General features: G+C 40.6%; 1 protein-coding gene across 2 annotated transcripts in view; it reads right to left on the reverse strand.

Moving 5' to 3' along the window:
• LOC118780772 (immunoglobulin superfamily member 21-like) overlaps positions 1-23,551 on the reverse strand; it is a 176,052-nt gene that overhangs the window by 32,038 nt on the left and 120,463 nt on the right. For both annotated transcript variants that reach the window (XM_036533454.1, XM_036533453.1), the window contains exons 3-4: positions 19,524-19,645; positions 14,455-14,573 (exon numbers count right to left, since the gene is read on the reverse strand). In XM_036533454.1, the coding sequence (XP_036389347.1) occupies positions 14,455-14,573; positions 19,524-19,645 (241 nt within the window). The remainder of the gene's footprint in view (positions 1-14,454; positions 14,574-19,523; positions 19,646-23,551) is intronic.

Genomic DNA, 23,551 nt, shown 5'->3' on the forward strand with positions numbered 1-23,551 from the left:
CATTGCTCAAGATGTTTGATTTGAGCGCAGGCTGAGCCTTACGGCACAGGTTGGAGCCTAGATGTGTAATTGGCAAACGATAACCAGGAGCCTACAGAGGTGGGATTTTGCTGGTGTAGGGATGGGTATGTTGACAAGGGTTGCTTGTTTCGCCACTCTGTGGGAGTTGTATGAGGTAGAAAGATAGAGAGGCCAGCTGAGAGTGTGGAGCCTTAACCCCACTAGCAGGGGGGTCGCTAATGTCCTTCATTCATTCACTTTCACACTCACTCACATTGGAAAATTTTTTCCTTTTGTTTCAGTCTAAGGAAATGACAGACTCCACTATTAGGACTGCACCTTGAATGACTATAATCTGTGTCTATGAACAATTTGGTGTGGAACTGTCCAAGAGTTGAAATCGACAAGGTCGCAGTTAAAGTTATATTCCATAAAATTCACTGGTATTTTGTGCCAAACAATATACCTCCATTCAGGTAGGAGAAACAGATGTACATGAAGATCACATCAATACTAAATCACTTTTTCATGTATACGGTAACCCCAACAAATGAGCAAATGCCAAAGTATTTGCTTTCCTAGATATTTTGTTTTTGCAAAAGCAATAGTTTATGCTCTGCGATAAACAAGTAGATTTAAAGAGATGTTAGCACAACCAAAATTAAAGTTAGAAATATATGTCGCCTCAATATGTAATTTTAAAAAAAAATGAGTAGATACAGGTTAGCAACATTAAGGCGGCCACCTGGAGACTGTGGTTTTCTTCTTTCTATTTAAGTTGGTGGCTCTGGCTTAATCACAACTGACACCCCTTTCAAAGTCTGTCAGGCCCTGTAGTTCCACAGCTCACAGTAGAGCTTGGGATGGCTGAGAACAGTGGAGAAGTGACTAAGCAGGAAGCACTCAAAGAGTCATGTTGTGTATGCCATTCAGCAGTGTGGCCCAAGGGGTTAATGGTCAAACAGTGTTCATAGAATGAGTGTAATGCAACACGATGGCAGCTTACAACTGTGTCTGGGCCCAGTTCCAACAAGAACAGCTTTCTCTATTTTTTTCCAGATCTGCTGGAGAGCGTGGCAAATGAGTTTGAGTGACCCTTCATCAGGGGAACACATCCTGCAGGGTGGAATAGTGACATTGGGTGGTAAATTTTTAAGTTCACTCTGACACTCTCATCGTAAAGGAAGTACTCATCAGAGCACTGTGGAGTTTATGATTATTCGCTTAATGTGATGAATTATTGCTCTAACAGCTTCCGTGGAGTGGAGCACGCAGTTTGAGTTCTGATAGTAAGGGATTGTGCAGATTTTATCACACTAACAAAAAACTACTTGAGTCCCCTTCAGAAGGGGCCGCACACTGAACTACAATGTCCACATGAGTCTCAATACACCCACCACACCCACCAGGTTGAAAAGTGCTCTGGCAGCATGACAGTTCAGTCAGAAGGCGGAGCACTCTGGATTTACGAACAGCAATTTCTGCAATGCTCAGAGTACAGGACAGATCAGAGTGTGCTCAGGCACAGAGAGAGCAGGTTTACCCACAAAGCCATCGTGCCCCAGACGAGTACGTGTAACGTGTTTTAAAACGGCCGACAGCATCGCTCAGCCAGCGCTGTAACATCTGGCCCAGGCCGTGGTCCAGCGCTAGGGGCCAACGTCTCTTTTCATTTCTTTGGTGCATATATTCAATTTGGCAGGCAAGTAATTCCTGCAGTCTGCCCAGGTCAGAGGATAATTAAATGAGAAAAAGCTGGAAAAATTGCAGGGAACAAAGGGGCCAGGTCGGAGGAGCAGAGGAGGACACCATAAAGGAGGGATTACTGCCCATTTTGTACCACTTGCTATTCAGCTTTTTGCCAATTGGTTTCATTAAAATGCAGTGAGGGAGTGTCTGAAGACTTCTGCTTTAAGATTCTGTGATTCTGTGGTGCCCTTCTTCTGTAGTTGTTGTTAGACCATAAATGTTTTGATCTGTTTTAACATCTTTAATAAATAGGGTGTGTACAGACAAAAGCTTATTTTTTTAGCATGTGGTTTAGTGAAGTTTTGATCATTTTAAAGTCAGTATCAGAATGAAAAGCTTAATTTTCAATGCAGATCCATTGAACAGGAGATCAGATATCAGGAATCACATAAAACAATGGTTTTCAATTCAATATTTACATTTCATAAAAATAAATAAAAATATGCTTGTGTGGTAGGTGTGCTAAATTTGCTTTAATACTGCTTATGATTAATTGGCTTATCTAGGACATTTTAGTTAACAATTGACATGGGTAATCTAGAATGCTCACAGGCCTACACATTCTCTCGTGCAAGTGTATAACAAAACAAGTTCATCAAGGGAACAATAGCAGTGGTCAGCTGGTTTGGAATCAAACTTACAGCCATCTAATTAATTCACCACCACACACAATTCATATGACTTCTCACCTATGTTTCCAGTGTAGCTAACAATGAAAAAAATCAGGGAAAATAGGAGGAGCTTTGACTATTGCACTGAAGAGATGTAGAAGAATTTTCCGTCCCTGATATCATTTTTGTTGCTCTGGTTACCAGACAGGATACTATTGATCTTTCATGGGGCGAGCACCAAACACAAAGGGAAGGCCTGCAGTTAGTGTTTTGAAATGAAGCGTGAGTGATGACTGCTGCATTCTGCAGTGAAGGGGCATGACTAAAGCGCTGATTAAATCTGTGTGTGAAATCCCCGTGCTGATTCACCGCGTGTGATGCAGCACGCGCTGGGCTTCCTCGTTTATCGACCGCGTCTCCACAAACGTTACGGGGAGAGAGCCTGCGGAACTGCCGGCGTCAGGCAGCAACCGGTACGAAAAACACTGTGTTAAAAACACGCAGATGAGCCGGACGATAAGCAGATTTAACAGCGTGTTGATTTGTTTATGATAAAACACAGCTGGCTAAGAGAGGGGGAGAGCTGGCGCTGTACAGCTGTACAGGTGATGCTGGTCCACCGCAGGTTCAAAGGCTAAACACAGGGAAGACATGGGGCAAAGCCCATAATGAGCAAACAGCAGTGGGGATGGAGCATCAAACGCAGTCATTTCATTTTTCTCGTCACCCTGTGTCCGGCAACCAAGGCTTCAAAACATTTAATTTCCTCCCCCTCTGATAATGAATATCGGTAGGGGAATTTAATTTAATCTCTACGGTGATTTGTCCTTGGTCTGTCCATTGAGTTAGCATGTGTTGTGTATGTTTTTCTGGTATGGACTTCATATTAAAACTTAGGCTTCTTGTGGCTTTACCTCACTGCACCATTTAAAAATCATCTGCCATTTTCAGATACAGTAGTGTTGGACATCTTACGCAGTTAATCCTGGGTGCAGTCATGTCAAACTCCCCTCCTTCTCCGACGAGGCCCAGGAAATATTTTTACAAATCACTTGTTCATTAGGTGAAAGCAAACAGTGATTTGGATGGCTACACAAAAGGGAGCTTTGTACGTAAATACCTAAGTGCCAAAGCCGTTACACTGAAATCCCCTCCAAGTCTGGAGGCATTTTGCAAACTATCACGTAAGGGAACTTTCTTGGGGAAAAAAAGCTTCATCTCTATTACTGCCACGCATTGAGGCATGACCCGCTTGTATGACTACGGTGGAAACATCCGCCTCCGGGAAGGCAAAATTCAACAGGGAAACCGAACAAGGAAAGAAAATGGCCGAATTGTCATCCTTTGCTGCATTCTGGAACAAACAGCCCTGGTAATACTCCAGCCTTTGAACTGTAAATGATATCACAATGATACAGGACGCTTCATCAATCACAATAATTGTGATGCTAATTATTAACGTGCTTTTGTAATTGCCACATTACTGAAAATTCATTAAGGCTTTATTACTGTGTGCATACTACACCAAGAGTGATTATTCAGGACATAACACTTACAGGCAATAAAATAACATAAATATATTTTCTTTTTTCTTCCCAAAATATTAGTCAAAATATTCAGGCGCTTTAAGCATGCAATTAATTAAAACTTTCAAAAATCTTTGTGCAATGAACAACATAAAAACAAATCACTTATGTAGTTTTCTAAAGCTTATTAAAGACATGGGCTTAAATTTATTTATATTTATTTTACTGCCCTACACATTTGATAGTGTGATAACATTTTGAAGTCTTGAGGCAACCTGGAAAATAAATATATACAAAAGATTAATACTCATAGTAATATACTGGGGAACAAGGTTTATTGCTTTTTTATGTTGAGCCAATTACAACACAGAAGGAGGGCAAAGAATCTTTGTATTCCCTCCCTGAAATAGCAAGGCTGTAATTGTAAATCAGGTCCCAACCATGTTTCCATTCCACAGTCACTCAGTCACAATAGGCTGGAACAAGTGAGAATGTGTTTCCGGTCAAAGTCACTTTCACTATCCGCTGCCAAGCACCGAAGTGTTCATTAGAAGTAGCGAGGTGTCATTTACTGAGCCAAGTCGTTCTCTTCTGAGTCAATCTGACATACGCGCACTTTCAGTGACTTTCAGACACTTGAACTTCAGCAAAGACTCCAGACACACTGCATTATGACCCACGGAGCCACCTTTTCAAATATTCATTGCGCTATGAAATACATTCTCCTGCAAATATTTTGCAGACCTTACAGACGGTACTGAATGAGCTCTTCCCATTTGTGCACACATTTTATTTATGACATAGACTCACTTATCTGGCCTTTACCAAGTGAGCAGGACCTACAATTGTAATGAAGTGTTGGGATCCAATGCTGCTTATTACCTTCCATTTTCTTTTAAGTGCGAAGCATATAATTAGATAAAACAGTAAACTTTTTCAAAACCTGCTGGAGGAGGTTGAAACAGAAATACGGGAGACCCAACCCAACTCAACCCAACAAGCCTGTAGAACCAAGTAGAGACATTTTTTAAAATAACAAATATCAAGCCACATGGTCATCTACCTCCACACAATATATCAGTACATAAATTGATCCACACAGGAGTTAAACACACCGAGAAGAGATGAGTTATTGCTTTTCCTCAATAAAAATGTAACAAAAACTAACCCATATCTTTATAAATGTACCTCTACTGTTTCTGTGTTTTCATAAGAAACAGGATCCTTATTTTCACAGAGGTAAGCTGGGCTATAAGCTATCAGGCCTCCAGTGCTGGGAAACAGCAATCCACCTTACCCATTCAACAGCTACATCAAACATTCCAGCTTAAAAGGACAAATCAGAAAGAATTCAACAAAAAAGGAAATGACCGTTAAGTAATGTGGTGACAATCTCTGAGCATTATCTCATTAGTCTACAAAGAAGAGGTGTTTTTTTTTTTTTAATATGAGATGACACCAACAAACAGCCCCAACAGTGAACACGTCGTGGTGCAATACCTGCGCTCTGATAGAACTGGACAGGTCCTCATATTTTATGTCCACTTCCGTTTTCACCTTGAGAATCAGGTAGACATAATCGTTATTCCGAGGCCGTGACCTTTTGAAGTTCATTACAGTAAATTGGTACTGACTGCACTTCATTTGGTACACAGCTGTTACTTTTTTGCGTTCACTGAAAAATGGGCTGTGCTTGGCTTACCATGGCTACCCTCCCTGTTCAATATAACCTTAGCTGTATTTCAAAATTTTGTCGCTACTGATACAAATTGCTGCCACCTAAGAGAAAAGGTGCTGGTGTGCATTTGGGCGTAAGGCAGATGTACGGATGTTCGCCTGTGTGCGACAATGAAACAAAACAACGTACTGTTTTTGTAGACAAAGCATGTTGTAGACAGCAGCTGCAGCCAGGTACAGGGGATGCACAATAAATTACCCTGCTTGACCCATTTGTCCACTACGATCTGCCCTAAGTGAGGGATGCTCTTATGTTGTCTCGTTAAGTGCAAAGCAGAACTGAACAAGAAAAACTTCAACTCCAAATCCAATATGTTTTATAAACATATCAAGCATGTTAATGCATTATTTAGTATTATGGACCATGAGGACTCCTGAACACCCAAAACCAAACTCTCCTCTTACAAATCGATTACGCAAGCTGGAGCTAGCAAGCTTTACTTCCAGGAGAAGCTTTTCATGAGGTTAAATAAAAAAGTGCAATACGTTATTGATTTTTTTATCGGTAGTCAAAATTTTTCTGTGAGGGGTTTCGGCAAGGTGAAGATTTCATTTAGAGATTTGTGAAAAGCAAGTCTTTCCCTTTTTGAAAGTCCTCCTTTAAAGAGATTTGTGCGTGTTATCTCTAGTTTTGTTTGTGTACAAACAAAACTACATTGTACATATTTTTATCCAACCCATTTTCTATTTCTCTGTTTACTGTAATGAGAGAATGGAGAAAAGGGTTAAGGTCTGGCAAGGCTGTACTTCACAATGTTCTGTCTTGAAAGATATATGTCCTAAGACATATCAATTTTTCATTTCTAGCCAGAATTCTTTAAATGCATAAATAATAAAGTCTATCAAAACATAAGCAAAGATAACAGGAACAAGCTAGCCAAGACTAGATCTGATATGTCAGACAAGTGGATGGCAACATCTTCATAGTCAATGTAAGTTTAAGGACACTATCAGCACAGGATTAAATTTCTTTATACAGGAGGGTCTTTCACTCATTCCTGAGGGGGAATCACATGGCATGGAGAACAAACCAACCAGTCCAAAATGGGAGGAGTTATAAAGATGATTTCAATCCAATATTAAGTCATAAATAGTCATACATATGCTATGTGTATCACAAGAAGACTTTAGAATGATAAGCTAAAAAAAGATTTGGCACAGAATAGTTAAAATAAAGTTGCACTGCATATGGTAGTCCCAAGAATTACAGACAGGCCACTTTTCCTTTCTTCATGGCCTACAGACCTTGGCTTTAAAATCAAAGCATTCCTCACACTGACAGACTGTCACTAATACAAAAATATTGTATTCATTATGTGCACTTTTGACGAGTAAACATGAGGTAGATGCATTTGGAGTGCTTATAGTGCAGTTATTTTATGTGGTCATATGCAACTTGCTAGCAGATGATAACACACAAAATCTGTTTAGTAAAAGCTTATTGTGTTGGGATCTCCCCATGGACCAGATGGTCGTGCATATGTTATGCATTTGTAGTCCAAAAACTTCATACCAGAATGTTTGAAAGTCCGTGTTATTGAGCCTACTGTAGACTTTGACAGTTCATTTTTAGAGGGGACAAATGAAGCAAATGAAACAAAAAGAGGGGAAAAGCAAAGCTTCGCAGAAAGTGTGGCTACAGCGTATGCTGGCATTCTGTCATTCTGTTTCCTGCATCTAAGCTCTTCCACTAAGTGACGTGAAACCGGGTAAAGTTTCCTCAAGTTGCGCTGCCTCATCCTTCTGCTTTTCAAAGTTTCCTGGCTGCCCTTAGGCCTCCTGGTTCGCTATCATTCGCGAGCTGATATGTAATTGGATTTGCGATAATACCACTGACACACAGAGACTACCTGTCATATATTTTTTTTACACAGGAAGTCGTCAGGCCCCTGTAGAGCGCAGGACTGATAGCAGGCACATCATAACTCACATTGACATTCAAAAGTTGCGCAGACAGCTTGTCACAGGGGAGGTCCTGCTAATTAACATGTTTTTTTTTTCTTTTTCTTGGGGTACAAAGCGGCAGCTCTCCAGGGAAATGCCATTCCTCTCTGTCAGCTACACCCGACAGAGCGTCCCTCTGCAGACTGCCTCTTTGTTGAAAAAAACCAGAAGGACAGCGACTGACAGGAAGAGAGAGGAAGGCAGGTCTCAAAGGGAACAAAGCCCATGTCCCCTGTATGTGGAAGAAAGTGGTAGGCAATGTCAAGGGAAGACTTCATCATGTACAAGGTGGCCAGTTGAAGATAAAAGCATGGCAAGATGTTAGGAATCACTTGTGGCGCAGCAAAAGCTGTGAATGAAAAGCTAAAATAAAACAGTAGCGTAGTGTGAGTCGTAGCATGAGGTAAGACAAGCCAAGGAAACTGACTTGTGCTTGAGAAATTCGCAATGGTTGGCACCTTTGAAGATGAAGACATTGGGATGTGTTTGTGTTTTAAAGAACAGAGGGGTGTGAGGTGAAGGACACTCGTGCCTGGTCATATTTGTTCCCTTTGTTGTGTGAAATAGTGTCAGCAAACGCCTTGTCCTGGTTTATGCTCTCTTCCATACAGAAAACATGAATAGAAGTAGCTAGGAAACTACACAAAAAGGATGGATGACAAAGGTCATTTACATCTTTTCCTGACCATATGACATTCACAATAAAAGATGCCCCAAACAGGCCAAATATCTAAAGTATGTCAATTTCACAAGTAAATGGGCTTTTCTTCCATTGCATACCACTGCTAACAATGTCTACGGTGATCCCAAACTGAGATGGAGTGTAATGTCAATTGACATCTAGGGTACAGTTTTTGTTTTTGTTGAGGCATTGGGATGACCAAATGAACCTGCATACTGGTGTGCCTGTCAGCCATACCCCTGCATCTATTGTCCCCCAGTTGGTGTTTGTCTGTTGGTGTTATTCTTTATTTTTCTGTGTTAGGGAATCTCATTCCTCAAACCAAGAATCTGACAGTTCGGGCTAGCACTGCTTGCTACAGGTTTTTGCCAGCATCGGATCACCATGACGCATGTCTATATCTAAGTCCTGGAAGCTATCCAAAGAATCATACTGAATCCTGACTTGAGGATTTCTATTACAAATGACTTCTATCAGAATATTTAGGTCAGAGAGGTATCAAAAGGTACTCAAAGTGGGATGGCCTCGTTACAGTTGTCATTCAAAGGGTGATATAAAAAAAAAACCTTCACATAAGTATAGTGCAGTGGACTGTGCTGCAGCTAAAGCACAGACACGGAAAATTGGCTAACGCTTTAGGTGTCCTTTCATACAAAAAAAACAACATAAGCACCATTTCTTTTGTAATAAAAGATAAGAAAATTAATGCGGCTCTGAGATATTGATTTTTCAAAACTGCGCTCGTCTGGAAGGTAGTGATTTTTTTTCACGCTTAGCTGTTGGATCACACTGTGTGCAGATAGTGGCGTGGGGGCGGGCCTTGTGCTCCGCCTGAGGTCCTCAAGCATGCCTGGCCTGTCATTGGTGGACGGCAGGGGCACTTTAAGATGGCTAGTAACAGGATGTGGCGCCATGTGGGCTTTAATAAAAAAGCCCTTGGCTCATGCGGTGAGAATAATATCCGATCTGCAGACCCGGAATGACCGGCAATAATTTTATTTTTTAACAACAGCTCAGCTTGTCAGCCCAGAAGTGAGACTTTTGTGAGCCTTTCAATTTGCTCAGCTGCTCAGCACAGCATTGCTCTGCCATTTTATACATTAAAACAAAACCTTTAATAAATCATGAGTTTAATGGAGTCTCAGGGAGTAGTTTCTCTCTTTTAAGTAGTGATTACACAGGAGAATGGTGTGTTTGAGGTGAATGTAGAGGTGAATATGAGGACATAGACCTGAGGGTAAAACACACACATGCACACATACTCACACACAATCATACACTTGCACTCTCTCTTTTTATACACAGATAGGACACTAACTTCTGACTAATTGCACAGTAAGTTTGATTTAAAGCTGAAAATTAAAGGCCCAAACAGTAACAGATGATCCATATCAGTCTACACCAATGTTGGAATAAGTAACAGATCACCACTGTGTTTTAGCAGTAGCAATAATAATAAAAATAATAATAATAATAATACATGTTACAAGAACAGCTGAAAGAAATTGGGCAATACCTTTTTCCCAGAAACACAGAGCGGGATCCCATGAGAAGGAACAATATCTTATCATGCTGAAAGAACATCTGAAGGAATAGCTAAAGGTAGAATGACCCATTTCAGAAAGTGACCCATTTCTGCAGGATTACTATTGAATTTGGATTGGGGGGTTGGGGTAACCTTAATAAAAAACTGGAGAAATGAGAAGAGTTCAATTAAACCTTTGTTAATTGAAACGAATCCCAGTTTTGAGGGGTGGAAGAGTAATTACTCCCTGAACACTTCCAGCCAATTTACTCCTTTCTGCGCACATAGGTACAAACCCAGCTGTCTGTGCGAAGGATGCTATAGACAACAGCGGCTGGGTACAGTGGGCTCAGTCTCTGCCCTGCTTTTACAGAGCGGTGTTCCAAGTTTAGACAAACTCTCATATATAAATGTGAGGAGGACACAAGGAGCAATGCCAGTTCTACCTGTGGTCCAGTGCTGAACACTTCTGCAATACTTACTTACTTTGCAATGTAAACAGATAAAGATCTGTACAGCTGGAAGCACAAGTGATTTTCCAACAAGAGAACGCAGTGATTCATTATTGGAGACTTTTCAATTTTCTTATTTTTTTCTTTGAAGGACCTGCAGTAGATGTTTCAATTGCTAAAATATTATTTTATATGCTACTTTGTAAAGGTAGCACTTTGTATAAACGGTATATTACTTTGAATAAAATCAACATATTGGATTGTTAAAAAAAAATGCATTTTTCCAGCTGAGGAAAATTTGCCCAATGAATGTAAAAATACATTTGCTGGGTTTCCTTACTTAACTTCACTAAGGAGCTCTGTAGCCCAAAATTTATCAGCGATTAAAAGTGAACAAATGTATTCATGTACTGTAATGTGATTATGCAGAGTGTCATAACTGCAGACCTCAAGGGCCAAGGGATCGTCTTGATTTTCATTACAAATGAGGCTCTCTGCTAACGTAATTGATCTAATCATTTGCTCAATTTAACTAATTTAGCATTGTTTCAAGGTCATTTGCCATGGACGACTTTAAAAATTCATTTGATTGACAGTGCTGTGGCTGGCTGAGAACCGGGGCTCTGGAGGGATTTATGAAATTCACATAATTAATCAAGTGATTAGACTAATTGAAAATCTTGAACCAAAGGGAGAAGGGAGAGTTCCTACAGGAATGTTTTGCAATCTGCTGTGTATATGCAAAAGCGCAGGAAAATCAATACATCCAAAATCTCCTGATAAAACGTATGTAACGTCTGCAACTCCAAATATCGTATGTGAATGAAAACTGGAATAGTGTCCATAGTTTACAGTTAAGTGATGATTACAGTAACAAATTAACTAAATATTTAGGGCAGACTTTATCAAAACTGTGTGCCCTTTTTTACATACAGAATATACATGTACAGAACCTCTTGATTGGCATGTAACACATAAGAAAACGTTTACTAACCTGCATTTTTTGCAATATTACTGTTTCAGTGCACAAGAAGGCTAGAGCAGCAAAAACAAATAGTGTAGCAACTCTGTTTGGCTGCCTGGCCACTATGCTAATGTACACATAAATTGTTGAAAAAACTTTCTGTCCTCATTAATTTAGCTTTAGCAGGTATGGCAAAAAAGCAGAGATAACTAAAGTTTCAAAGGAAGTTTCAGAGAGATCAGAGGAGGGTGAAGTTCAGCCTTCAGACACAGCATGAATTCCATGGCATGGACCCAGTGAAACGATAATTCCTATTTATGAGACTCCTTAAAAAATTAAAATTTTCTCCTTGCACGGCTTCCCATTAATTAACTTTCCTTCTCTCTCTCACTCTGTCTCTCTGTCTGTCTCTCTCTCTCGGCCTGTCTCTAAATTGAACTTGGTGAACTTGGCATACTAATAGGTTATGAATTATTCAAGTTCAACAGAGACAGGATTCAACCACAATGCGACAGGTCTTCCCTCTCCCTGTTTAAGCGAGGGCAGAGAGGGACATCCACGCACAGCTGGTCGAGTTCATGAACCAGCCCTTCCATCTGTATTTCCCCATCTCATTGTAAAACCTAATCACGCTTTATCTTACAGCTCTGTTTATAGCTTTAGAAAGCAATAGTCCAACATCAATTTATGAGGTCTGGTCACCATTTTTGTCTGGAAATTGAACTGTATTGATCTGTACCTGTCAATTGTGGAACCTAATTCCTATGCAACACATTTGCATGTAAGAGATGGATATTTTCAAAATTTACAAAGTATTTCACATTCTTACACATTAACTCTAAAATGGGTTTATACCCATTAGCCCATTTAATGTCTGATCACTATTTGTTTTTAAACTACTTAAGTGAAAGTAGTATTCTAAGTAAGTCATGCTTAATTAATAGGTACCAATCTGTATGCATGGGACCTAGCAGACTGAGAAGAAAAGGCAGAACAAGTCAAAACATTTTAAGTTCAACTGAACTATGTGTTACCCCTTCATACCATTGTACAACAAATTTAAAATTTATAGACAGGGTCTTCCTCAGTGGCTCAGTAAGAACAGTGCTTGTGTTGAGTGCAAACTGAGACATATGGCCCAGGTTCAACTGTCCCTTCATCAACAGACAACAATGACTGGGAGCTGGGATTTGTTGGTGGGGTTTCCTCATCTCTCCAAATTGTCATGTGCTTATGAGGTGGTCAGATGATGCCAATGGAGCAGCACCTATCCTCCATTCAACAGTACTTAACTGCAATGCATTATGGGACATGCAGTGTGAAGTACAGCCTTCAGATGTGTACATATGATGTGTTCAGATGTGTACATTACATCATGTCATTTAGCAGATGCTCTTACCCAGAGTGACTTACATAGGTTATACTTTTTTTTTTGTACCTTGCCCAAGTGTACAATAGCAGTGCCCCAGCAGGGAATTGAACTGGCAACCTTTCGGTCACAAGTACTGCTCCTTAACCACTGCCACCTCTTCAGCACTCCTATGAGAGCACAGGGGTTGTCGAGGTGACTCAAGCCTATGGTGACATTGGCAATTCCAAAAGAAGGGATGCACTAACAGGAAAGAGCATAAAAAGAGAAATTCATAGACCACAGCAACACGTCCCATTGGCTGGTCATTCTGTCATGTTTTGTTATGTTTGGCTGTTGGAAGCAACAGACCACAAAGGCTTCCAGATAGATAGATTCAACATCACTGAATTGCCAGAAAATGTTGAAGAAAGTCCTACAAATGTCAACACCTGCACTTGACCAGCCCGGTATTCTCAAATCTTAAGATACATCGGCAAACATACTGCCAGTCTGCAAGAGCCTTCGAATTAGTCAGTCCTTAAAACAAGGATTGACCTAAATCCTCAGCAACTGCAGGTTAGTGTATGGGAATACTCAGCGAAGAAGTGTGGCCAGTTAATGTCAATGACAAAGCACTCCATTCTCTCTCGGCATTTCCTCTCACAGTTCTTATCTCCATCTCACAGCGAGCATCGGCACCAAAGCCATGAAAGCCAGAGAGACGGGAGGATCACAAACCCCTCTAATATCATCGATACGCTAAGTCAGAGGACCCAGCTCTCCAGAAAAAATATCGCAACATGATTATAAAACTAGAGGCAAGAGGTCCTTTTTTGTTTAATTGAGCTGTTATTGCTCTGTTAATTGGAAATAGTCAATTATCTTGTCTGACTGCTATATGTGAAGCACCCAGGAAAGTCAACGTGGGAGTCACTCTGATGATTACAGCACTGAGAGCCAGCAAGTCTCCCTAATGCCTGGTGTGCACATCAAGCTGGTGAGTATTGCCTTGGGTGGGGCCCATGACAGCTGGGGTTTTGAAAATCTGGGCTCCTTTTGTGGTCTGTCTCCTATTCACAGTCCACAGGTTTATGGCATTAGAAGAAACAAAGAAAAATAAATTGACTGATTAGATTAAAAGTGGTAAATTTTCCCTAATTAGTGATGAACTTTCTGTGTTTAGATACTGCACTGCAGAACTGCGGAGTGACTAGAAACAACAAAAAGTTTTATTTTATTTCAAATGATTTTTTATTTTATGTTTTTATATACCTGGCTTGATTTATGTCTTTTGTTATCATGTATGTACTATTCTACTACTATTATTATTATTATCATTATTATTATTATTATTATTCCTAAATGTTAGCTAGTTGACAGTCAGCCTTATGTAAAAAAACCAAGGATACATACAATACTTGCATATATAGAGAGTGCGCACAAGTAAAGAACAATACAGAAAGTCTTGTAAATAATTCTGATATAATTGTATGGCAAATGTGTAATGCATTTACAATTAGTATTATCCTGAATCACATTGAAGGTGTTGTTCTTAGCTGTGAGAATGTTATGGAGGTGTTGTTCTGGGCATCCTGTGGCTGGTTTTAATGTCCCCTCACAGCCAGGGTGACCTCTGAGTGTAAGGGGCCAGTCGCGGAGAGACAGACAGAGACAGGCGTCTCCGTGCGTCTGGCAGGCCACAGTAAAAATAGCCTGTTATCGCAAGGTAACAGTGGCACTAATGAACGTCCTCACTTGTTCCATTGTGACATTCTCGCAAAGAAAGCATCATCACAGAAACTCAACAGGAAACTTGTACTTTGTGCATTACAGGCATGTACAAGATACCTCCATATGTTCAACATATATGAACATATATGATCCCAGATGACTTGATTTAAGGCATGACTTACCCATCACATCGAGAAAGACGCTTCCTGATGCCAGCACCACCTTCTCTCTTGTGGCCCGGTCGTAGATGCCCACGTGGCACTCATATGGGCCATTGTCTGCAATTCGTACCTCAGGCAGCCTGGGGAGACAGAAGCCATGACTGAGACCGTGCGGGACGCTCATTCATTCATGCTTTTATGTGCACATCTTCATTTGTCAAGGCCCTCTGGAGGGTTCACTGTGGTGTGTGAAACATCTGAGTGATACATCAAAAATGCAGGTTATCTGTGAAATGTGGTTTTGTTTCTGAATCACGTCGAGAAGAGGGTTGCGGGAGCATTGTGCTTGAGGACTGACCTGCTCAAGTGACATGCATCAGTAGAGCGCGGTTAGGTGTTTACATTCAGTGAAGTAATCAAATCGAAAACACATTTCTCAAGAACAGTAATGCCTTCCACATCAACTGGCCCTTCAACAAGGCAGACAAATGCAATATGCCCACCTCTGACAAGCTGAAAGCTCAACCTCTATTTTTGACAGGCTAAGGCACTTAACAGACAGCCAATATTTATTTCTTTAGCAGACGCCCTTATCCCCTGCAAGGTCCATAACTCATATTTCACATACCACCACCCTTATGTATGGAGACGTTTATTCTACATGCAGGTTAAGTGCCCAACTGATAGGTGTAGCAGCAGTATTCGGAAACCTGGTTAAGAGCTCAGCTCCACAGCCATTGCTCCACTCTACTGCCAGTACAAGCAGCCTTACTTAAGCACCGTAATGCATTTCAGATGAGGACAGGTGTCCTTGCTTTCTGCCAGTCCCCTCTGGACTACGACAGGGCATTGAGAACAGAGCCATGCTAATGAGTTTGGGGGGAGAGGCATGTGGCGGGAGATCATTTTTCTGGAGTTCAATCACTTTTCCGGGATATCGCTCTGTTCTCCCTGCTCTCTACGGGGAATAACAGAGGCCTGTGATACTGATAATTATCTGGCGGGAGTCAGCACGTTCGGTCACACACAAAAGTCTCCGAGCCTTATCAGACGGCAAAATCATTTAGCATGACTTATTGCTGGGCTCCTGCACTTTGATATCCACATCTCTACACAAACAGATCCGCAGTGACATTGACAGTGGCAGTGGAAAGACAACTTTTATTTTTACCAGAAATATTCAGTAGAAGGTAGCACACAAGTTCCTGTCATGCAATTCATAACTTTTATTAATATTAATTCCTAATTTTTTGCCAGGATATGACAAGGTTCAAAAACAAGAATCAGTGATTTATGCTAACTTCACTGAGCTGCCAATAATGTTCTGTGTAGGGTTAGGGTTAGGGCTAGGGTGTAGGAGTGTATTGGAATTTCTTATTTGCAAACTGTTGTTATCCAGACAAAGGCCACAAGCCAATAGGATAGTGAACTGTCTTTACACTTTGAACAACTAAATGAACTGAATGAAGCCGTTGTTATGCTGTGTTAGATATTTATTATTATTATTATTATTATACATTTCTATTCACGGCTGTGACTCATAATGAGTGACAACAACGAAAAAATTGCTTATATTTGTTATTCAAATTTCAGGACAAATTACACTGAGCCATATAAGCCTTTGGGCTCTAAATAACAGTGGCATTGGCCTTAATTCATGGGCTGTTCCCTTGCCAGACTTGACTTATTCAGCTGCGTGGAGTAAGTACCATGTAACTCTAACTGTGGTCAGGATCACTCTTTAAAACTTTTGATGAAATGAAGTTCCCTGCCAGCAGCATTCACTCAATCAGAATCATTTTCCTCATGCTGAAAGGCACTGCCACACAAGAATGGCTTTAAGGTTTTTATTTACTAAAATCAACATGCTCTTTCCTTAAATTGTATTGTGTAAGAGGTCACTGAACTTGCTCATGTAAATGTTTGAGGGGAAGAGGCAAAGCTTGTTTAAATTTATTACTCAAAATTCATGACAAAACCCACGGCAAATATATACTGTAAACTCGAGGACCATGTATTTATGTGTAATAAAAAAATTTATGGGCTTTGAATTAGATCAGCAAAAAATTGACAAAAAATTGACAGAAAATTGACAGTTTAAAATCAATGAAACAGTATACATTTGATGAAGAACAGTTCTTTCAATTCAGTGTGCCAACTCACTTTCTCTGCTTAAGGGGTAAATATATAATATCAAAATATCTATGAAAATATAGTACATATTTCTGCAGCATTTTGGAAAGATTCAGTCTTCTGCTAATAAAAATATAGGTTTCCATCTCTGGTCTTTTGAACAAACATACATGTACATACACCTGCGTACACATGTGTGCGCATGTACACACGCATGCTCACACACACAGACACAAACACACACACACACACACACGCACACAAACTTTGGGTGGAGGTGGGGGGTGGTGGGGTTGTGATCAATGTGTGTGCTCCCAGAGGAACACCGAAAGCAGCCGGCAATCGTGAGGAATCAATAAACCTTGATGACCTCTCTTTAAGAGACTGACCCCTGCTCCCTGCCCCGGGCAGCATGCCCCCTTTGGGGATTCAGTGAGCTGTCCTATCCCATCCACCCTGATGCACGGGGACTGCCACCTGACGGCCTGATGCCTGAGGAAACTTCCATTAGCCGTGCTGGACAACCCGCCCCAGTCCGCTGAGGTCGTGTGGTGGGAAGCAGCTGCTTTGTATTCCTGTGCTGCTTTGGTTTGGAAGGACTGAAGGCGCCGCATAAATGCAGCAGGAGTGAGTGTATCAAACTGTGATTTTTTCACCAATAAAACTCAGCACTAGGAAACTATGGGCTCAGACAACACACAGTGGAAAAAAAAAACAGTTTTAAGGCGATGGGGTAATTTATCACTTCCTGCACTGTCGCCTCATGGGATAGCAAAGAGGAAAGATAATCCTAATACTAATGATATCCCTAACTTTTCCCTTAAGGTTTGCGGGTCAGTTTGTATGTTTTTTTCATCCTTCCACGTTTTGCTCCTTGTAGATGTCATTGATGACTTAGGACAGATGGCAGCCCATACACATGTGTGCATGTTTTCTGTGTGTGAGGGAGTATGACTACGCATATCTTTGTGCATGCTTGTATGCATGTTTGTGAGTGTACATATGTGTCTGCATATGTTTGCGTGTGAGTGCCTGGATATCATGGAGATACAAGTTCTGCCCCAAAGCAAGGTGCTGTCTGCAAGTATCGCACTCACAGGGACAAACTCTTCACTAGAGAAGGAGGGGGAGATGCAGATGCTGTGGGTAAAGAATTCTCTTCTCTGGGAGATGCACGTACACCCAGGACCAGATGACACTCTCATAAGCACAATGTCTGGCATAAATGACATTTTTTATGTTTCTCCAAATTGATTTAGTAGAGCCTCTAATTATTCATTACCATGAATATTCATTAATTACTCACACAGAGGGCACATGTCTACATATTTAGTTGTCAAGAAGCCAAATGAGGACAAGTGAGTTATTTTTGCTATTGAAACCGATGGAAAACATCAGTTCTTTTGTTCTGAATGCTAAGCTTTATTCCATGCCATGTTATGGCAGGTTTTGTTTGAGAGTTGCATAATTCACCTGTGAGATGTACTGCAATGAGGGGATTGCGTAAGTGCTAAAGCATGGAAGGAGTTCATACCATTTTTTTCCAACTCAGAGAACAAGTTGAGAAGTTGAGAAAGATGGTGCTTGCAATGTAGATGGTGCAGATTTAGTGTAGTCCTTCTTCTCTGAGTCGAAGTGGTCCCTCTTTGCACACATATAACTACCCACCTTCCCAGCCTTTTTATCTATGACATTTAATGCTTCATTGGTGGTAAGAACATTAGACATTACATAAATTCTTATTAACACTTTCTATATTCTTTTTTTTTTTCTTTTTTATGGGTGCCTTAAAAAATCACCTTCATTTTGTTGTTTCTTTATTGTTTTATTTGTTGGTACTGTCTTCTTATTTTCAATTCACGAGGAGCACCATAAATTATAAGTATTTTGTAATGAATTGTCATTATTTTAGATGTAGGTAAAATGATGAACACAGATTAGATGGATGACCTGTCATCACCATGTTCTTAAACATAACTTCAGTTTAAAACAACAAGGGGGGCTCAGTGGTTAAGGTGCACAGACTGAACCCTGCTATCCAGGTTCCCCAGCCATATCATCAGCCAACAACAACCATGATAACGTCAGATAACGTCAGCGGCCGCACCTGTCCTCCAATAAGCACCCACTCAACCCTGCTGGGTGACTTACAGTGTGAATAATAGCTGTTGGCTACATTCAAATGCATCAGAGGCGTGCATTTGTCTTCCTTCAGCCCATCTGCATAAGTGCAGTAGTTGTTGCAGTGAGACGAGTGTTTAATACAACTGGCAATTCCAAAACACAGGGGGTTTCACATAGAGGAAATACCATAGGAAAAAAAAGAATAAAAAATAATAGCGCAACAAAGGCATGTCTCTGTTACTGTAAAAACAACAACAAAAAACCAAGGAATTGTTACTTAAAACTAGCTCCTTAAGATTCAGAGTGTCTCACCATTGTCTGCTAAGTGTCACCTGCCCCTCTGTCCTGATAAGGCACAGACACACAAGGTCACACTAGAGAGACAGAGTTGGCTGGTCAGGGGATTATCAGGGACAGCTGTCTCAGCCCAACAGAATCTCCCTGTTATCCATTCCTGGAACTCTCTGGAACATTATTATTTGCTTGCTTACAGTGGCAGTCGCCCTTATCCTGGATGACTTGTACAGCTTGCATTTTATTTATAATGCATTTGTACATCTGCTGGCTTAACTCAAACCTGCAGCCCTCTGAGTGCAGGTCCAGTTACCTGATCTTTTTGCCCTATGGCTGTCCACTGCTAGAACAGTATCGGTGAGGGAGAGTCAGGCTGGATGAGGCAGTGTCATAGTGGTGATGACTAACAGACTGAGTTGAAATGTGAAACCAGCCAAACCTCATTCAAATTCAGAGGATGGACATATGGAGATGAAGTACAGAAATGGATAAAAACTGGGTTTCCCTGGCTTCAGTGAAGATGTGACGCTGGTGCTTACCGGACTGTTGATTGGTAAACCAGGTCTTCACGTCTTCGATAGTCCTCCATGTGGGAGTAATTGGTATTGAACATGGCATCGTAAGTGAAGATCTTCTGCTTAATGGTACCCCCCTCTGTAACCTGCAAAGAGAAAACAAAAGCAACATAAATATAATGCAGACAAGCCGTATCAGCAAAGCATAACAAGCATACAGAACACACATATTTGGCATAAAATCATTTAACAAGGGTGACATAAAACCTGTATACCTGTATACATGCCTGAATTCATTCTACATGTCCTTCATTTTGACTTTTTAACACACCCAGATTTGAACAAAAGAAAGCGGGCTGTGCTGCGAAAGAGAGGAACAGTTGCATTTCATTGTAAGTCAAAGATGAATGTTGATTGAACCCAGGGGTAAAAGTAAAGTTGGCATGCAATTTTTCAATTTGGGTCTCTGCATCTGGAGATATGAGACATTCATAATTTAAAAGGATTCAAGGATTCATGGTACATTTTGATGCTTGCCAAAATGATGTATGCTGCAAGAGGTATACTTTACTCACTTCAAGGGGAGCCTCACTGAAAAAAGAGCGAATGTATTCACCCTTACCTCAGTTTAGTATGTATACATATCACTTGTAAGTGATCATTTTGTACTTGAAATACCAACATTAATGTACGCCATATTCATGTTTTTAGTATTTTACAATGCAATATTTATTTACTGCTTTTTTGTGAAAATGTTTGATTTATATGTACTGTTTGATTTCTACTCAGATACAAACACATATCATTCAAGCGTTAGACCTAAAAAAAAAAAGAACAAAGAGCTGTTATAATGAATATAACCCACAGTCCATTACATTTGCTGCTGACTGATAGACAACCATTTCCACCACTGCCATTCACAGGGCAGGTTTTGCTTTGCATCTGAATGCCAGCAATTTGTTTTACTTCCAACAATGGACTGATGCAAAAAGGGTGACAAGATTTTAATGGAAGTTTTAATATTGCTTTAAAGGATGAAATTGTTTGCAGGGCAGCTCTTCCCTCTCTCACAAGGAGAGATTTTATCTCCCGTCTCCTAATCCAATCCCTCCCAGAGCTGTGAATGGGGCCTATAAATATTATGATTACTGCTCTACAAATGTACACTCCAAACCAAGAGGCCGTGCTAAACGAGGTTGATTGGGGGAGCAAACAATTCGTTCAGCTTCTGTAACTGCAGCAGGCTGGAGTGGAGAGTCTGCCCAAATAGCTTAGGGCTCAGAGGTGGTGTAACTTTGACACTGCAGCTACAAGACCCAGCCTCACCAAACAAACCAAGTGACACAATGTAATTACAATTACAATCACCTTGCAGTAATTTTAGATTTCTATCAAAACGAAATTGTATGGTTTAACAGTGGTTTGATGTATCGAAATACAGAAGAGCTTAAAGAATTCCGAGTCCACTTCAGAAATAGCCATTTGCTGAAGGAGTGTGGCTCTGAAGGGGCTGTGTGGAACACACTGTATTCCGCCTGCAGACAATGAACTACATGCTTGCACTGTCAATAGCTTTCACTTGGCAGGATGGCAGAAAGCAGGACAAATTTTAAGAAATGCATTTATACTTAACATTGTAAATACAAAAATGTTTCCAAAGCCATTCATAAGCTCTTATCATCTGTGTTCTCAGAGATAACCCAAAGCACAGAGTAAAACACTTCCTGGATGTTTTTTCCAAGTGCTATAACAGAAAAAAGGCATTCTGGGATTTTTCTGAAAGAGAGTAATTACAAGGACATGGTAGAAAATGTCAATTTTACTATAATCCCAACAGGACTGTCAAATATTATTCATTTTCTCAGTGAGGCTATTAAAATCAGGTATTTAAGAAAATAGTTTACTCAAATATCATAAAACATGTATGCTTTGTGATAGACATCCAGTCCTTACTGTTTATTCAGAGTGATATGCTGTAACCCTAGAATCCAACCCTACTCATCCACCTTCTGATTATGCAAACTGGTCTTACAGATCATGTTTTGATTTGCAATGTGACTGCATCCTGAATATTTCATTGTTTAAAAAGCAAGACTTGCTCTTTCAGTCAGCCATCTTTCACTGACCCATGAACATCTCCTCATGCTACGTTTCAGTGTCATTGCAGTCTTCAACCATGACATCCTATCCATGCACAAACCAAACACTGATACACTCATAAGTATTTCTTCAACAGAGGTATTCTAGGAATTCTAGGTTGTTTTAAGTAATCATAGAGCTATATATCGGGGAGAAAGGCTCCGGTTTTGACAGTTTTGTATTTCTCCATTCAATTTAAATGAAAAGGCTGGTAATAAGGCTGGCTTGCCTTACTGACTGGAAGTGAAGGGTCGGACTCTGTAATTACAGGGCATTGTTCAAAAGGCTCAATCATGCATGTAAACACCTCATACATACCAAATTTTAATTTTTGATTAGCTTTCTTCTTTCATTATTGCTAAAAGAGTACATGTTTTTGTGTGTTTTGACAGCCAAGTTATGTCCACACAGGAAAGAAATGAAAAACTACAAAATACCAAGTAATAGGCAACCAGTCATCAAATGAGCAGAAATGTGTTCCTGTCTTTGTGTGTGAGCTTGCAAAGTGCTTGTTTGGCTTGAGTACAAACATCAGACTTCCACCAGTGACATGAATTTGCTCTCAGAATACTTTGGCAACCGCATAGCAAGGCCAAAAGGTTATAATGGTGACCTGTAATTCCTTTAAGTATCAGTTCAGAAATGTACAAGCACTTTAGCAAAACAGTGTCTCTCTCTCTACACTTCAGAGTAAAATGTTGCAGCAAATGGTTACCATCTAAAAGCAAGCTGGCCTTTCAGAGGGCTTTCACGTGGCAGGAGCAACCATACCTAGCAATAGCACTCTGGAATGTGACTGAGAAAAAACACTTTTACAGAGCAGGGATCTGACACATCTATGTTAGGGATTCATCTAACCCAGTGTTTCTCAATCCTACTCCTGGAGCCCCCCTGTCCTGCATATCTTCTATCTATCTTTGCTCCAAACACACCTGATTGAAATGACTAACATGCTCTTGATTAAATCAGGTGTGCTCAGCTAATCAAAAGTGCCACTGATGAGTTCAGTCAGGTAGGTAGAGCAGGGAAAGATGGAAAACGTGCGGGGGGGGGGGGGCAGGAGCAGGATTGAGAATCAGTGATCTAACCCAATCCCTAACTCTAGCCCTTATTCAGTATAATTGATAAGGACAATTGTAAGACTGTTGTACATTCATATTGTATGCATATATTATATAAATAGATACACATGCACAAATACACACACTATTCACAGATGCATACAATAGTTTTTATTCTTCCTGCTCTTTGATCGGGCGAGTGGATGAAAACGGATTGCATCAAATCATACGGTACGTCACAGTAAAAAGCTGTAGACGTCTCTCCACTGCCAATCAGGATGCATAGTGTTGAGCTGTGACGTCTACCTGCAACCCAAAGAAAATTCTACGAGGCAAGAATGTCACATTGAGCTGATTTCCTCCCAAATGGCTGTTGGGTCACAAAGGTTCATATGTTGGGCAGCAGAACGCACAGAATTGATCTTTGGAGCATTTTATCTCTGTTCTCTGTAATAAATCAACTCCTCGCATTCCTAAATTAATTCACCTCATAATTAAGACAGATTTGATTCATTGCGTATAGTGACACTAGTCTCTGAGGGAATACATCAGTGCTGACAAAGCCTTCTGCAACACAATGAGAAGGAACAGGTTCTTTTTTTGGGGAGGGGGGTGGTGAGTAGGGGAGATGAATTTGCTGTGATTAAGAGCAAGCCCTGCTTGGGGAGGAAATAACTTGCTTCAGCGCTTTTTTGAATCAGGACCACGCGGCGCACAGGCAGAGCACAAAAGACTAAAACAATCTCAGCAATCTGCCATCCCTGAGATATAAGGTGAGACACGCTCGGGTGAGTCGTGCTCTCTCTCCCCATCCGACACGGCAGTCTCACAGGGCCAGGATGAAGCCCAGGG

Source organism: Megalops cyprinoides, chromosome 7, assembly GCF_013368585.1.
Source record: "Megalops cyprinoides isolate fMegCyp1 chromosome 7, fMegCyp1.pri, whole genome shotgun sequence".
Classification (NCBI taxonomy): domain Eukaryota; kingdom Metazoa; phylum Chordata; class Actinopteri; order Elopiformes; family Megalopidae; genus Megalops; species Megalops cyprinoides.